General features: G+C 41.7%; 1 protein-coding gene across 1 annotated transcript in view; it reads right to left on the bottom strand.

Annotated features, from left to right (window-relative positions):
* The window catches only part of MYO1E (myosin IE), a 203090-nt gene that overhangs the window by 46969 nt on the left and 138359 nt on the right, over positions 1-17762 (bottom strand). The window contains exons 11-17 of the mRNA XM_036841088.1: positions 14578-14658; positions 14198-14284; positions 11616-11702; positions 10444-10611; positions 9304-9389; positions 7055-7136; positions 945-1051 (exon numbers count right to left, since the gene is read on the bottom strand). Of these exons, the coding sequence (XP_036696983.1) occupies positions 945-1051; positions 7055-7136; positions 9304-9389; positions 10444-10611; positions 11616-11702; positions 14198-14284; positions 14578-14658 (698 nt within the window). The remainder of the gene's footprint in view (positions 1-944; positions 1052-7054; positions 7137-9303; positions 9390-10443; positions 10612-11615; positions 11703-14197; positions 14285-14577; positions 14659-17762) is intronic.

Genomic DNA, 17762 nt, shown 5'->3' with positions numbered 1-17762 from the left:
TGTTTATCTTTTCCTCCCTGTAAAGGATCAAGCATTGTCTGTCTGCCGTGGGTTAGAAAGGATCTTGCTGGTAGGATGGGAAATGGACCCATCCATGTCTCTCAGAAGAGGTAATGCGCAGTTAGGATTTTTTTTTTAAATAAATTTATTTATTTATCTAGTCATTTATTTTTGGCTGTGTTGGGTCTTCGTTGCTGCACACGGCTTTCTCTAGCTGCGGCGAGCGGGGGCTACTCTTCGTTGCGGTGCGCGGGCTTCTCATTGCGGTGGCTTCTCTTGTTGCTGAGCACGGCTCTAGGCATGCGGGCTTCAGTAGTTGTGGCACGTGGGCTCATTAGTTGTGTCTCGCGGGCTCTAGAGCGCAGGCTCAGTAGTTGTGGCGCACGGGCTTAGTTGCTCCACAGCATGTGGGATCTTCCCAGCCCAGGGCTCGAACCCATGTTCCCTGCATTGGCAGGCGGATTCTTAACCACTGTGCCACCAGGGAAGCCCCGACTTCCCGAGGATTGTTTTTAACCAGCTCTTTGGAACTTCACTTTCAACCCTGAGCTAAGCATTCCAGGCCACATCCTGCGTGCGCTGATGAGGAGCTGAGTGCATTAAAAATGTCTACACAGAGCCTCAAACTAATTTGAAAACCATCCTGACTCTGCTGTATTAAGGTTTGCTTTCTTTTTTCCATCTGCCCCCAGACTAGCCAAGATCAACATTATAAATCGCTAATTCTGAACTGAAGGGCACTGCTAACATTTCAGGAAAAAACAAGGAGGGGAAAAATATATCCACATAGGCTTCTTCCTGAAAAAGTTAAGACACAAAACACATTGGAAGGCAATTGAAACTGCTCCTGCCTCGGGCATAGGAGGGCCCAGCTTGAGCAGAGGGAAAAACAGGGTGGGACCATGTAAATTGGCTTTGACCTCCCGTCTGTGTCTTCACCATACCTGCTTTCCTCCCAGTCCTTGGGCTTCTTGGTTTCATTGGGTTTGATGCAGCGAATGTAGTGAGGTGTACATTTCATCAGGGTGCTCACAAGGTCATTGGCTTGTTTCTAGAAAGGAAGAATAACATCATTTAGAAACATGGAACTTGCTCTAAAGCAGACCAACTTTCAAAGGAGACCTGTGTGCAAATGTACAGCTAGAAATTCATCCTCATGACAGTTTGTTCATTAGGCTTACTCGGGTCTACTACACTTTCTTAAAGCTCTACTGACTGTTATGGTGATTTGAACACTCATAAGTGGGTTTGAAATTAGATTTTTGAAAATGATGAGGTATTTTTAGTATAGTTAATAAAATAAGACAAAATAAAACACCCCAAAACCCAGTAAATCCTCTCATATAATTCTTTTTAGGAGAAACAGGGAGGCATGCCAATTATTAACAAATTTAGTTAATTTTATATTGATTGACGGCCTTTGCAAATACATTTTTCTCATAAACTCTGAGGGGAAGGGAGGTGCACAAATTTATTTGCAAGGATAAATCATCAAAATCCCCTGTACTCTCTTTTCAGGCAATCTAACCAATGAAGAATCACCTTATTAAAACGATGGAAATTCACAATTAAAAAGTGGGAGATACATAAAAATATCTCAGAATTCATAAACCTTTTATAGGCCATTTCATTCACCTTCTTCCTCAGCATGTCCTTTTCCAAACCTGCTGACTCAGAGCCCTTTCAGTGTGGCAGGAAACTTACTCTTTCATGAACTAAAATATTCAATGTAAAATCAGCTCTTACTACCTGTGCATCGGGTACCCACGATGGAACTGGGTTCAAGAAGAAAAAGCCACATAAATAAAGCTGAAATTGCTTATGAGATATTTCAAATCATGAGTACCACAAATGTTGTTTGAAGAAACAGGAGCAGAGCCCACATCAGCATTCCCAGCACCACACAGCTGAGCATAACCTATGGATCCATTAATGGGGCACGCATGCAACCTCTCATTCTAAGCAAATCGGCACAAAGAGAGAAAACCTCTAAAAGAAAATAGAGGAAAGGGATCTCCAAAGCCAGAAAACCATTACAAAGTCAGCAGAAGGGATCTGCCTGCAGTAGTCAACCCTCTCTCAATTAGGACTTTTCTGTTTTCATGGGTTTGGGAAATCTGAAACCCTTGAGAAAAACTCTTGGGTATATTCAAAGCAAAAGTTCTCTGTTTAGATGTGCAGAATATGGCATTCTTTGCAATGCTTGGAATTCAGGGCAAAGCTGCCGAAGTTGTATGATCAAAGCAAAGCTCTATGATAAAACTGTAAATTGACTCTCATCTTCCTTGTTGATGAGAGAGAGATTGTACTTGAGAACAAATTTAATGATCTTTGCAACACGTAAGATGAAGCCTGGGAGGGACTGGTTATAATAAAGCTTTATTTTTTAAGTTCCCAAACTCTTAATATTTATTTTTTAATTTTTAAGTATAACTTGGAAGACTCTTTAGTCCTAAGCATTTAGGAGCATACCTTTTCAACTTAGCGTAAGAAAACACAGGGGCAAGTTCGACTTAAGTTTACATGACACTTGACATAGTTCTTTCTATTGAGCTATTCAATAGCTCAAAATAGTTACGGCTAACAAGTACTGAATTATGCTTCATGGGCTAGACACATGGATTTTCTTATTTATGCCTCACGATTGTAAGAAGTAGCTTCTTACAATTATCATTCCCATTTTTTAGATGAGAAAATGGGGCCTTAAAGAAATAAAGTATTACTCAAGATGATATAATTAGTAAACAGAAGTGAGGCTAGAACCCAAGTCTGTGAGCTACCAAGTTTTTTTCTTAACCACAATGCCATCCTCCTCAAGGAAGATAAGGGATAATTTAGTGTGATAACAAAAGGAATTAACTGCGTGACTTAGGATTAGAGAGAAGCCTTTAGGTTTTGGAATAATCAAGTTGAGCAAACAGGAATATATCTCAAAATTATCCTATATTTAGCTATGGGTCAACTTTAAATGCCCCCTGAAGCGGTTGGGAAGCAGCACGTTGGATTTACTCTGGCTCCAGACAAGAAGAGCCCATGAGTTAGAACAGAAAGCTACCAAAGGCACTTGCCCTACAAGGGCAGAGGCTTGCCTACAGAGGCTTGTCTACTTGCCTACAGAAGCAGGCATTAAAATATGCAGACAGGACAGTGAGAAAGGCTTAGGCTGACAGCGCCTCATTCTACCCTCCCCACAGATTGTTAGCAAGCCTGAATTGGGATCCTGGCCCTGCTCTTTGCGAGCTATGTTGCAAATCACTAAATTTCTTCGGGCCTCAGTTTCCCCATCTGTAAACTAAGTAGGTTGAACTAGAAGACCTCTAATTTAATCTGAAGGTTGGAATAGATGTTAAACGTCTACAAGTCCAGTTACCTCATGGTACTTGCATCTCTTATCATATCTGCTCCTTCAGAGGCCCAGTCTCACTTAGATAAAGCTGCAGTCAAGTCTACTTTGCCAGCTCTGAGCTCCATTCCATCAATCTTTGGCTCTAATTTCAAAACCGGTCCCTTTTAGCCACAAGAATGTAGAATTTAGGAAAGCCTCAAAAATCACATGTTATTAAGTAAAGAATACTCTTATTTATAAACAAAGATAGTGGGAGTTCTCACCAAGCAAATATTCTATTAATTAAATCCTACAGAACAGTTTTACATTTTAAGGAATTAGAATACGATAAAATTCCCAACACTAAAACTACCTTGAACATAAATTTAATTTTTCTTCCAAGGAACTCAGGATCCCTTTAAACGTTTAACCTCAGGGATATCATTAAGATGATACTTAGTTACTATATATAAAATAACCAACAAGGTCCTACTGTATAGCACAGGAAACTATACTCAATATCTTGTAATAACCTATAATGGAAAAGAACTTAAAAAAGAATATATACATATATATGTATAACTGAATCATTTTGTTGTACACCTGAAACACAACATTGTAAATCAACCATACTTCAATAAAAATTAAAAAAAGATGATACTTAGCATCTGCAAAATATTATGGACATGAAAGGTGTAAGAGATTGGGCCATGGCTATGCATCTCTAAGAGGTGACTCAAGAGACATAAAACAGGGAGAATCTCATTCCTACATGGAGGCAGAGTGTCAGACAGGCAGAGGTCACACAGTTCACCAAGAGGATACCATTGGTGAGAATATGCATAGTACGGTCTCCCTAGATGAGCTGGCTGACTTCAGGCTGACCTCCCCAGACCACAGCAATCCTGAACATTTTGCGTACACCCGGAAGGTGGCAATTTTGAGCATTCTACTAGACAAGAATATGAAGGAGGGAAAGGGGTCAAGTCTTCCAAGGAGGAGAAAAATGCTCCTAACACCACCCTCCTTTTTAAAGGGAATAAGTTGGACTGAGACTCCAGACCACTTGAAAGTGAGTCACTGAAGCCTTGATGATCTGGGCCCCTTGGATCTGAATGTGACAGTCTTGTGACTAGATTTTCCAGCCTAGAGCTAATCCTTATCCAGGACCTAGAAGTTAAAGCCTGAGTCAGAGCTTCGTGCAGATGTCAACATCTGGGGCCCCGTGAGAACTGCATCTCCTCCCTGCCCTCAACTCTCTGCCCCAGTGAACTCAATCCAGACACCGTCCCAGGACTACTGTATGTCTCAAGTTCCTTGAACATGACTGTCCTTAATCCCAGAGGACTCCACCCTCCAGCTCAAAACCCTACCCTCTAGCTTGCGCCTGACTTCCTGCCCAAAACCCGAGGCTCCTCCGGATGGAAGCGTCTCGTTGCTGGGATGTTCCCTTTGTTTCATGCAGTGCTTATGCCCTCAGAGGCTCGGGAGACAGGCTTCCATACGCGAAACACTCAGAGAAGAAAACGCCGGTGAACAAAACAGGCAGCAGCAGCAAAACCCTGGTGAACAAAACAGGCATGGTGTTCACGGGGCCGGGGTTATCGGAGGGCACTGTGAGAAGGACATGTAGGATCTGGACACACAGAGCCACACAGGGGGATGGAGAGTCAGCACAAGCACATCAAGGGTCCACTGAGAATTAAGCAGAGATGAAGAAGCATGGCAGAGGGGCTTCCCTGATGGTGCAGTGGTTGAGAATCTGCCTGCCAATGCAGGGGACACGGGTTCGAGCCCTGGTCTGGGAAGATCCCACATGCCGCGGAACAGCTGGGCCCGTGAGCCACAATTGCTGAGCCTGCGCGTCTGGAGCCTGTGCTCTGCAACAAGAGAGGCCGCGATAGTGAGAGGCCTGCGCACCGCGATGAAGAGTGGCCCCCGCTCGCCACAACTAGAGAAAGCCCTCGCACAGAAACGAAGACCCAACACAGCCAAAAATAAATAAATTAATAAATTAATTAAAAAAACAAAAACAAAAAACTAGCTGTTTATCCTCAAGCAACCACTCTCTTTAAAAAAAAAAAAAAAAAAAGAAGCATGGCAGAGAGGGAGGGGACAGATGGAGTACTATGGAACAGGAAAAGCATACACGGTTTGGGCTTATTATGTTTCAGGTAGTGTGTGCCTTAGATGGACGATGGAAATTAATCACCACAGTACCCCCCTGAGATAGGTACTAAAATCTCTAAGGCAAAAGAGGCACTGAGAGTTTAGGTAACTTGCTGGCGATCACACGGTGAGGGATTTGAACACAGGTGACAAACCCCAGAGCCCTACTCTTAATCACTCAATGATTCCATTGATTATAAAGACAGGGTGGTATTTAATTGGTATGATTCTTTAAAAAACTGTATTTAATATACACACTACTATAGATAAATAGATAATCAACAAGGACCTACTGTATAGCACAGGGAACTCTACTCAGTATTCTGTAATAACCTACATGGGAAAAGAAACTGAAAAATAATGGATATATGTATATGTATAACTGAGTCACTTTGCTGTACACCTGAAACTAACACAACGTTGTAAATCAACTATCATATAAAATAAAAATTAAAAAATAAATAAATAAATAAAATAAGAAACTTTTTAACTGGTATAATTAAATAAGAAAAAGTTTAGTGACTGTTTTTCAAAAAATTACATGATGGAGTGTGTTTGACACAACCTCTAAATTCAGAGAGTAATTAGGGACAACCGATTTCATCGCACAGCGCCCCTGATAATTCAATGCACTCTCCATAAGAGGCTCTCAAGAAACACTAAGAATTCCTCTGACTTTGAGACACTATGAAGCCAAGATGCCTGTAATTCACAGAAAGGAGGGCCCGCAAGACCCAGTGTGGAAGATGCATAAATTCCCCATATAAGACCCAGCAGAGGACTTCCCTGGTGGCGCAGTGGTTAAGAATCTGCCTGCCAGTGGAGGGGACACGGGTTCGAGCCCTGGTCCGGGAAGATCCCACATGCCGTGGAGCAACTAAGCCCGTGCGCCACAACTACTGAGCCTGTGCTCTAGAGCCCGCAAGCCACAACTACTGAGCCTGCGTGCCACAACTACTGAAGCCCGCGCGCCTAGAGCCTGTGCTCCGCAACAAGAGAAGCCACCACAATGAGAAGCCCGCGCACCACAACGAAGAGTGGCCCCCCTGCTCGCCACAACTAGAGAAAGCCCACACACAGCAACAAAGACCCAACACAGCCAAAAGTAAATAAATAAATAAATTAATTAAAAAAAAAAAAAAGAGCCAGTAGAATTTCAGGTATGTAAAGTTCCATAATTGGCAAGTTTTGGGGTCTGGTCTGGAAAAGCATCATCAAAATCCAAAATGTGGCTCTTGATCATAAAATTTCTCTGACAGTTTAATGTGAATTCTCCTAGATTCAGTATAAAGCCACTTCCTCTTAGAAAGTAACTGATTATCATCTGCTGACTATTAAGCTATGAGGTACTTAATATCCATTTGGGGTTTCAGTACAGCCAAGTCAAATTCACCTGCATCCTGTAACCCTTTCTCAAGCAGCAACGTTACTTCTGGCCATCTTCTGTAACCAATCTGTTACGTCTCCCTGACTGCATCCTGGCCCAGGGGTATAGTTCCTGACTCCTAGAAAACCCTACCTCTTAATAGGGATCCATAAATTTCCCAAAATAGAACAAACCTTTATTTTGCTTCCAGCAGTAGTTGGGCGCCCTTTCTTGTCAGCCTGCAGATTTTCCGGAAATAAAGACTTTATAAAAGGTCTGGAAAAGGAGAAAGAGAATGGGTTAGCAATCAGTAAGTACCTTGGGGGCTGGAAAGCCTGCTTCCATAGAGAATGGAGAGAGTTGTCCAGAAGCACAGGACCTTGGATACAGAACGGCCATCTGACTCAAGCCATCAAGTTGTGACCCGGGAGAAAAAAAGCAATGGACACAAGAAACATAGAGAGAGAATTCTAAGACAGAAGCATCTTGGAGTCTAGCCCTGAAAAATAAAATTTTAAACTCTGCCTTTCAAATTTCCCCACCCACTAGAACTGAGATACACTTTGGCAACAGGACACGACAGAGGAGGGTCAGTGTGGGTTTTCTGAGTTAAGTAAGATAGACCAGAGCGCAGGGGTTTGTATGAATTGTCCAGATCCAATGCAGATTCTGCTTTGCTCTAAAGCAGGGTTTCTCAGTCTTGGTGCTACTGATATTTGGGATTGGATAATTCTGTGCTGGGGCCTGGGGCTGCTTTACACATTACAGGATGTTTCACAGCATCAGTGGCCTTTGCCCACAAGATGCCAATAGGGCACTCTATCAACCCTCCCTTCCCTCAAGCAAAAAACCTAGACAAAACGTGTTTTGAGTATGAGCAATTTTAAGTGCAGCTAATCCACTAATGCTTTGCCTGCTGAATATACAACTTCATTAGTAGTTGTAACTGAGCTACATCTGTTGACAGGTCTGCCCCAAAAGGCACAGGGCAGGGACAATGTCTTAGTCACCTTAGTGTCCCTGGTGTCTGGAACAGAGCCTAGTACACAGTAGGTGCTCAATAAATATTTGCTGATTGAATGAATGAATGAATGATGTGATCCATGTAAATCAGTAATCTGCCACTCAAAGGAAATTCCCCCTAAGTGACTTACTGGGCATCATAGATTTTCTAGGAAGTCTCCACAGCAATCTACTTTCATAACCTCACCAGACACAATTATAGATTTTTACAGCACATGTGTTTACCAAACAATAGACCATGTCTACATGACAGGAGTTTTACATGGAAACATCAATAGCTCTTGAATTTTGCAGTAATTTTAATAATTAAAAAGAAAAAAATCTCTGGAAGCATGCCTGCACCTGACTGTCATAATCCCCACAAGCCAGGACTTGTGGCTTACCTAACCTTTTAAGAGCAAATAGATTTTATGTTTTGAGAGAAGAATCTCCGAAGTGAGGGGTGTGAGTGCCACGGAAGTGCAGGCCTGGGGAGATGAGGGCCAGGGAGGAGTGGAGGCTGGAGGGAGGGGAAGAGGGTTAAACGGAGCAGAACTTCGAACCACAGACCAAAAAGGAAACTCGGTTTTGTTTTCATTGAAGTCAGGCCTTTTCTAGAAAATTATCAGGATTGCAGCTGTTGATCAAAGAAGTTAACCTTGATATTATGATAGTTGAAGTAACAGAGACTAAAATGGCAACTATTACTTGGAGACAGCTCTAAAACTTGTAAAATCTGGAAGACTGTGCAATATTGTACTTGCCAGGCATGGACAGGCCTGATCATGTAAATGACATCTCACATCATTACCCAGGACCATGGGGACCTTTGCACGGAAGAGGGAAGGAAAGGACATGGCACAGCTGGCCCTGAGAGCTCCAGCAGCTTGCAAGGCAGATGCCCCCACTGCTCTACGCCTTTAGCTTAGTCAGGGTCTTGGGAGTTAAAATGGATCTCTGAGGACCCCTCCCTGAGTTCTTGAGCCATTTCCCGAGGGCTTCACCAATTCAGGTTAACTTCAGTGTAGCTAAGCTATTAGCATTTTCAAAAACAGAAGGAGAATTCTTGGGATGATATTCCGAGGGCAAAGTGTCACAGAGCCAGACTGTCTCACTCTTAGACAGTCAGGCACAGCCATCCCAACACAACTCCAGGATGGGCACTTCTCCCTGATCATACCATTGAAAATGATGAAACTGGGGGCCCTGAAGGGCATGCAGATAGCACTTAGCATGTGGAGTGGGAAGTATCAGGGGTACAAGGGAGAGACTAAGATTGGGGGGAAAAAAGCTATTTTGAGAAGCTGAATTGTCTAATGATAACCCAGACCCAACAGCACAAGGAAACATAATGCTGACCATTCAAATGTCACAAGTTTGTCCTAATATTGAAAATCTGATCAAACCTACATCCCGTGTCGGTTAAGGCAAACACACTTACAGCTCACTGCTCTGCATAAGCTCAATCAGATCCATAAACAGCACATCACGGTTCCTCTCACAAAAGCCATCCATGTCATAGGATACCTGGCCAAGAATGGAAAGATATCGAATTTTATCCTTTAAGTATTTCACTGAACAAAACATCCAAGCTGGCATGGCTATCCTCCAGAGAGTGTGTATATTTCCAGATACAACGATTGGGCTTTCATCCCGATCTGTCACATTAAGGCTGTGCATGTTTTAACTTGTTAGATGACTTTAGCTGGCGATGGCCTGGAGATGCTGATGAATGGTCTCTGGCCGCTTACACGATCCAAATGATACATGACCAGGACCCCAGCTCTCATGATTACATAGCCCTTCTTCGATGGATCTATAGGGGTATGTAAATAATACACTTAATTCTTTCCCTAAATTTTAGGTAAGATGGAGTAAAATAAATCTCTCTATGCTCACTAACCCACTGCAGTGGGCCATGTCATCTGAGGCTTTTCGATTTTTCCTACAAATGGTGTCAGAGGTAGATCAATTTAGCTGAAGTCTCATGCTCAAGGACCCTCCTTGGTTAATAAGAGATTTATTGGGATGAAGGGTGAGACCAATGAATTTCCACAGTACTAGGAAGTCCCCAAATACCATGACATCAATTTACTTATCTGTGTATCACCAGCACCCACACAAAGCTTGGTATCCAGGAGCACCCAGTAATCATGCATTTTATGAGAACAAACCCCAAAGTGAGCCTCTGGTCCTTAGGTATACTCCCAGGGAGGATGAGCAAGTAAAAAATGCAAGCTTGTGACTGCATAAGAGGCGAGAAAAAAAAACTCATTCCTTCAGCAGTTAATATATACGTTGATTCATGCTTATGTTATATTAAGGGTGATTCATGCTAAAAAATACACAGTGGTGTATACGCACTATCCTTTGTTTGTCTCTCCAAATATTTCATGGGTCCCATGTTGTTGAATGAATGAATGATGGGTGAATAAAACACAGTGAGGCACATAAAACTATACGGACATTGCTTTCAGTTGCCTCGTGAGAAAATAGATTACAGACCCAAAGGCTTGATACAGGTAGACATTGAAAAGGATAACTTCCCCCTTCCTGTTGAACCCCTGCTCCCTGGCCATACCTTCCCAGCATAATGGTGAATAATGAAGCCTTGGTTCCAGCTGTTGAAGTGCTCATGGTTCCCAATCTGCATCTGAAGTTTCTGGAGCAGCGTCTGATCCGCTCCCTCACCCACCGCGTGCATCGTGGCACATACATCATCCAGGATGCTCATGATCCCAGGGGGGTTCTGATGGGACCAAGAGAGCAAAGTCCCAATTCAGTGACTGTTCTAAAATATGTAATGTTTATCAGGTCTTTCCTTAAGCAAGGAAACCGCTCCCTAGACTTAAGATACCATCTTGAAAGTCAATCTTTCCCCTTGAGGGAGAATGCTATTAATAATCCCAAATGGGAGTCACCACTTAGATCTAACGATGGGGGAAAGTCCATTTTCAAAAAAAGAGAAAAGTTTATCTCCCCGAAGTTCTATTCAAAGCCATAAACAGAAAGATCATTATCTGCTCACTCCTATTTGTACTAGGTTGACTTTTAAAACCCTAAAGAAAAAAACATTTTCCTTGGACCCTAATTCATTTCTTAATGTTCGCTTTCAGCCTGTTACCCATATAGACATGGTTAATACAGTTACATACTGGACACATTCTATCATGTATTACTTTTTCTGCATAGCACTAGTTTATAAATAATCCTGCTGTTTTACACAGTCTTTATACTTATTATTTTGATGGCTATATTTCCCTACTCTTATATGCTATAGTTTATTTAAGGACTGAGTTCTCTATGGATGTTTTCACTCTTTCCAGTTGGGACTTTTATAAAAAAACAGAACAAAACAGTACGGTACAGATATCTCTCTATATCCTTTTATTTTCTTTTGAATAATTTCTAGGGTTAAAGTCCTAGAAGTTGTATGAATGGTCTAGGAGGCAGGGCCAAGTTTATATCTCTTCATATGCTATGCCATCAACATAAGTCATAATTGTCTTCTCTTAAGATTCAGTAACAACCTCCATTCGTAAACTGGCAATGTACTCATACACATGTGTATATTAACTACAAGAGTAAAACTCTATTTTCACACATATACCTATAAGCAAAATAAATGTAATCGCTAAAACTCTCTGCAAATCAGGGCTGTCACTTTCCTTATTCTAATACAATGACAGAAAGAACAAAAACTCACTTAGTGTAAACCTGTGAGCAGTGAAGACACACCAGACCGATACTTACAACTTTGTTCTCGATGAGGTCACACACGACTTTGTTATTAAAGTAATCGATGGGTGTCCATCTGATGCCTTCTTGAACATATTCTTCCTGTAGAACAGAAAGTGGGAATTCACATTATTACCCAGTGGAGACCAGCTGGAGCTCTGCACAGATGGATACCACAGGCACAGGAATCATCAGGAAAGAAAAACCTGAATGCCCTTCAATAAAAACTTGCAATCTTAATTTTTTCTAAGAGGAAGAGGAAAGGAGCATTTCATTGCTTGGTAATTTTTATGTTTGGTTGGGACCATATGACATTGATCCCATACAATTGATTTTGACATACAACAATGGCACTTTAAAATGGCTTAACCTATAGGTCCAGTTATAAAACAATCTTTTTGAACTTAACATAGAACAGAAGTACAGATTAGCATCTAGGTACTTAAAGGGAAGGCCCCTCATTCAGGTCAGCTGCTCATTAAACTTGATGAACACCATCACACTCTCCTGGTTTTCCTCCTTCCTCATCAATCTTGTTTTGTTAGCTTCCTCTGCTGGCTCTTTCTTTTTTCCAGATCTTTATATTGATGGAGACTCTTAGGGCTCAATCTCCCAGCCTTGTTTTCTCCACTCTCATTCTCTAGGTAATTCCAATCAACTCCCTGGCTTAAAATAACACCTATAGGCTAATGACACCTGAATTTATTTCTCTAGTCTAGACTTCCCCACTGAGTTCCAGATTCATATGCTGATATATTTCATATACTGGAATTTCCACTCAGAGGTATAACAGGCCTCTCGAACCTACCACGTTCAGCAGCGTTCTGGCCCTCCATCCCTCCACTGTCTCCAGCCAACTGCTCTCCCCCATCTTACCCTTCAGTAAAGAGTCTCCCCATTGGCCCTGTTATTCAAGCTACAGAGGTAGGAATCATCCCTGACTCCTTTTCCCTTTGGTAATTATATTGAGCAAGTCAGGCTGACTCACTCTCCAAAACATATGCCAAATCTGACCACCTCCCCACGTCACCACCTCTACTGCTGCCATCACTGTATACGCACCCCCTTTCTTGCCCAGTCTCAGGCAAGAGTCTCCTAACTGGTTTTGAAACTTCCACTCCTGTTTGCCCTCCCCTGCCTCACCCTACCTGTAGGTCTACAGAGCCAGAGCCACCTGGTCAAAAACAAACACAAATCAGCTCGCGTCACTCTCTAGTCAAAATTCTCCAGTGGCTTCCCATTGTACTTACTCTAAAATCTGCCATCCCCTACAAAGTTCCTCTGTGATCTAGCCTCTGCCCTCTTCTCCCATCTCAGTCCCTACCATGTCCTTCCTCCCTTATGGTTTTGCTCTAGCTACACTGATGGAGTGGAAGAATCCCAGGGCAGAGGTTTCTGTGAAAACCATTGGTCACTGGGGTTCCTAAGCAGAGGCACGAACACGTCCATGAATAAACATTCCTCAAACAGCCCTTGATATGTGTAATGGGTTGAATGTGTCCCCCAAGATTTTGTGTCCACCTAGAACCTCAAAATGTGAGGAAATAGGATGTCTGTAGGTATAATTAGCTAGGAATCTCATAAATAAAATTATCGTGGATTCAGGGTGATCCCTAAATCCAATGACTGGCGTCTTTATAAGAGAAAAGAGAATGAGATTTGGATGCAGACAGAAAAAGGTCGTGTGAAGACAGAGGCAGAGATTGAAGTTATGCTGCCACAAGACAAGGAATGCCAGGAGCCACCACAAGCTGGAAAAGGCAAGGAAGGATTTTCTCCTAGAGCCTTTGGAATGAGTGTTACCCTAGTGACGTTTTGATTTTGAATTCTGTCCTCCTGACCTGGGAGAGAAAAAAATTTTATTGTTTTAAGCAATCCAGTTTGTGGTACCTTATTACAGCGACCCAAGAAATCGACAAACAGTAGGTACCAGAATAAAAGTGAATTTGCCCTGGACTTTCAGAAGGTAGTATAAGCAAGACAAGTTACCTCAAGTCAAAATTTAAATACCAGTTTTGTTAAAGACACATTTATTTATTTATTTAACATCTTTATTGGAGTATAATTGCTTTACAATGGTGTGTTAGTTTCTGCTTTATAACAAAGTGAATCAGTTATACATATACATATGTCCCCATATCTCTTTCCTCTTGCATCTCCCTCCCTCCCACCCTCCCTCTCCCACCCCTCTAGGTGGTCACAAAGAAGACACATTTATTTTTATGTTAGATTGGGAGCAGAGCAAATCTGAGAAAACCAAGTTTTCCTTTGGAACACAGTATATGCCATAGACAGCTGGGGTTGGAATAGGCTTCCATTTCTACTTGGTCAATGAGTCAGAGAGTAGTAAAAACAGCCAGTCCTAAGTCCAACTTCACAGCATCATTTACTTAAAGAAGAAAGAAAAGGTAGCAGATGGTGTTTATACTTCAGACTAAAATGTCACAGTGGCATATGGTTTTTCTGCCTGACTCTATTAAGTACATTTCCTAATACAAGACTAAAATCTGAATCTATTACCAAAAGAGAGGAATCTATACCCTTTAAAACAAAACAAATTAGAAATAGAACAAGATGAAGGAAGGGGGACTGCTCACCTGTTCTGCCTTTAATGTGAGTTCAATAAAAATCTGCTGTAATTTTTCATTAACAAAATTGATACAAAACTGTTCAAAGCCATTTTTCTGGAAAAAAAAAAAAAAAGTTACTTTCATGTAATTGTTTCTGCAAAATCATTTTAAAGTCATTTCTTGAGTGATTTAGTGAAAAGGCTTAACAGAAATGTTGGAGGCATCAGTAGAAAGCAGCATAGTTTATATTTAGGAGAAACTAATTTGGTAAAGGTACATGAAGAACTCAAAAAAGCAAAAACGAGCCATGTTGGGTTTTTTTTTTTTCCATTGCCTAGAATTATTTCTTGCAAGCCAGGTAAAAAGCATCACCCTTCGTCATCTCCAACTACTCAAACTGGTCTTACCTGAAATATTTCAAAGCCATAGATGTCTAGGACGCCAATGTTGTATTCCTCGTGGTCCTTCTCCATTGCTTTGTTGATGGACTAGAAGAAAGTAACCGGCATGGTAAGTAATTCCTTGTACATTCATATTAAAAATGGGCATGATGAAGAGTGGCCCCCGCTTGCCACAACTAGAGGAAGCCCTCGCACAGAAACGAAGACCCAACACAGCCAAAATAAATAAATAAATAAATAATAATTAAAGGTGCTAATAATTAAAAAAAAAAAAGGGGGCATGCATGGGGGGAAGGGAAGCAGATACTCCTGGTTACTAGAAACAGAGGACGACAAAAAGACAGGTGAATTGCCCCTTAACAAAGGTCTCAGTGCAATGTCAAGTACTTCGGGAAACCACCAGAATCTAATGAAAACTAGTCTGGTAGGGAAAAAAAAAGTTTGCTTAATGATGAAAACCATTAATTTCTGGCAGAGCTAGTTGTTCTCAAGGAGTCTTAAGATTGAGAAGAAAATATCATCTTGGGTGACTGAAGTAAAACCTATTTCACAAAAAGAACCCATATTACAAGATTTGTAAATATTATTTCCATTGACCCCATTCAGTACAGGCATACTTCAGAGATACTGCAGATTTGGCTCCAGACCACTGCAATAAGGCAAATATCAAAAAAAGTGAGTCACACCATATTTTGGGGTTTCCCAGTGCATATAAAAGTTATGTTTACACTATACTGTAGTCTATTAAGTGTGCAATAGCATTACATCTAAAAAAAAGTACATACTTTCATCAAAAATTACTTTATTGCTAAAAAATGCTATCTTCTGAGCCTTTAGCAAGTCACAGTAGCAACATCAAAGATCACTGATCACAGAGCACCATCACAAATATAATAATGAAAAAGTTTGAAATATTGCGAGAGTTACCAAAACGTGACACAGAGACACGAATTGTAGGAAAAATGGTACCGACAGACTTGTTCAACAGAGTTGCCACAAACCTTCAATTTGTAAAAAAAACACAGTATCTGCAAAGCGCAATAAAATGAGGGATGCCCTGTAGTCAATTAATGATCACCTAACATAATACGGCAGGAATGTCAAGAAGACAGTCTCTATTCTCAGAGGCAACTATGGATAGTAATACCATAAATTAGGATTAAAGTGATGGTAATAAAAGCAGCTTACACATATTCAACAATCACCTGTGCCGGGCTTTGCTAAGGGCTTCCCAAGTGTTGTTTCATCTAATTCTCACTACAATTCTCTTAACAACAGTGATAACATCATAATGCATAAGATCACACTGGACAAGAGAAAGGGTCTGGAATTAAATTTAAGCAGTATGATGACTATATCTGTGTTCTTGACCCCTGTGAGGAGAGACGTGTGATCAATGCAACAGACAATGATAGGAGGGTAGGTGGAGGTGAGAGGGGGTTGGTGAGGACTGCAGGGGAGAGAGGAATGTAGGAGGAAAATTCCTGGGGGTGGATGAATTTTTAAGTACCAGAGGTGTTTTCCAGGTGAAGAAAATGACACTCATCTTTCATGAGCCAATGGGTAATGATACACAGCACTTAGCCCAGTGCCTGGCACACAGTCAGGGCTTAGTAAATGTCAGCTCCAATTAGTATCGCTTATCTATCTCATTATACCACACAAAAAATCAAGGGAAGACAGAAAGGAAATAAGGTGGGAAGGCCAGCACTGGAAGGTACACTGAACAGAGACAAGAGATGTGGGTTCTAATACCAGTTCAGCACTACCCTCTTGCTGAATGGCCTTGGGTGAAACCACCAATACTCAGGGCTAAGATTCCCTTCTCAGTAAAAATGAGGGGCCTGGACAAGGTAAAAGCATGACTAATGTTTCGTATGACCCTGACCTTCCCAAGCAATCTTACCCTTAAAATAACCACAGGTAATACACAGAATAATTACCCTATCCTGCCCCGACTTACTCAACCCTAAACACACCCAACCATACGTTAAGCCTTGTAGATGTTGCTGCCTGGACTCAAACACAGACTTTTTGGATCTAATGGCCAGGCTGCTGTCCCTTGACTAGGGTCCCCCTGGGGTCCTTTCTGGCTTGAATATATAAAAGGCAGAGGAATGAAATAGCTGGAGCACTGCCGAATTACCTGGGTTTAATTCCTAGGTTTATCACTTAATAGTGGTGTGCCCTTGGGGAAGTTCCTTAACCTCTCTGTGCCTCAGTTAGCTTATCTGTAAAATAGAGACAATAATACCTGAGTCACAGGGTTGTTGTAAAAATTAAGTTATTTTTTTCTAAAATACTTAGAACAGTATCTGCCACATAGTAAGTGCTATGTAAGTGCTCGCTATTATTATTCTACCATTTAGAAGTTACAGTGATTAACACAGACCATCACTGGCAGTTCTACACTGCTGAGAGACTAATTTTCAGAATCCATAAGTGGTATACATATATAAATATGTATTTATATGAATATGTATATATAATATCTATACGGTTATGCCATCATTTAAAAAGTTAATGGTAGTTTAAAAAATATATCCAAAAAGTCTCTGATACTCTTCCCCCCAAAGAGTGAAACCTAATTCCCCTCCCCTTAACTGTGGACTGTACTTAGTGACTTGCTTCTAATGAACAGAAGATGGCACAGTGGCACTATTTGAGGACAAGATGAGGACATTAAAAGCTTTGTGGCTTCTTTCTTGCTCTCTCTCTTAGACTACTCACTCTGGGGGAAACCAACTGCCATGTTGGGAGGATACTCAAGCAGCCCAGAAAAGAGGCCCGTGTAGCAAGGAACTGAGGCATCTTGCCAACAGCCATATGAGTGCACCATCTTGGAACCAGATTCTCCAACCTTAGTCAAGCCCTGTAGTTCTTTCTTTTTTTGGCTGCATTGGGTTTTCGTTGCTGTGTGTGGGCTTTCTCTAGTTGTGGCGAGCAGAGGCTACTCTTCATTGCGGTGTGTGGGCTTCTCACTGCAGTGCCTTCTCTTCTCTAGAGCACGGGCTCTAGGCATGTGGGCTTCAGTAGTTGTGGCTCGCAGGCTCTAGGGCACAGGCTCAGTAGTTGTGGCGCACGGGCTTAGTTGCTCCGTGGCATGTGGGATCTTCCCGGACCAGGGATCAAACCCGTGTCCCCTGCATTGGCAGGTGGATCCTTAACCACTGCGCCACCAGGGAAGTCCA

This window comes from Balaenoptera musculus, chromosome 2 (genome assembly GCF_009873245.2).
Source record: "Balaenoptera musculus isolate JJ_BM4_2016_0621 chromosome 2, mBalMus1.pri.v3, whole genome shotgun sequence".
Taxonomy (NCBI): domain Eukaryota; kingdom Metazoa; phylum Chordata; class Mammalia; order Artiodactyla; family Balaenopteridae; genus Balaenoptera; species Balaenoptera musculus.
This window is presented reverse-complemented; position numbering and strand designations above follow the sequence as displayed.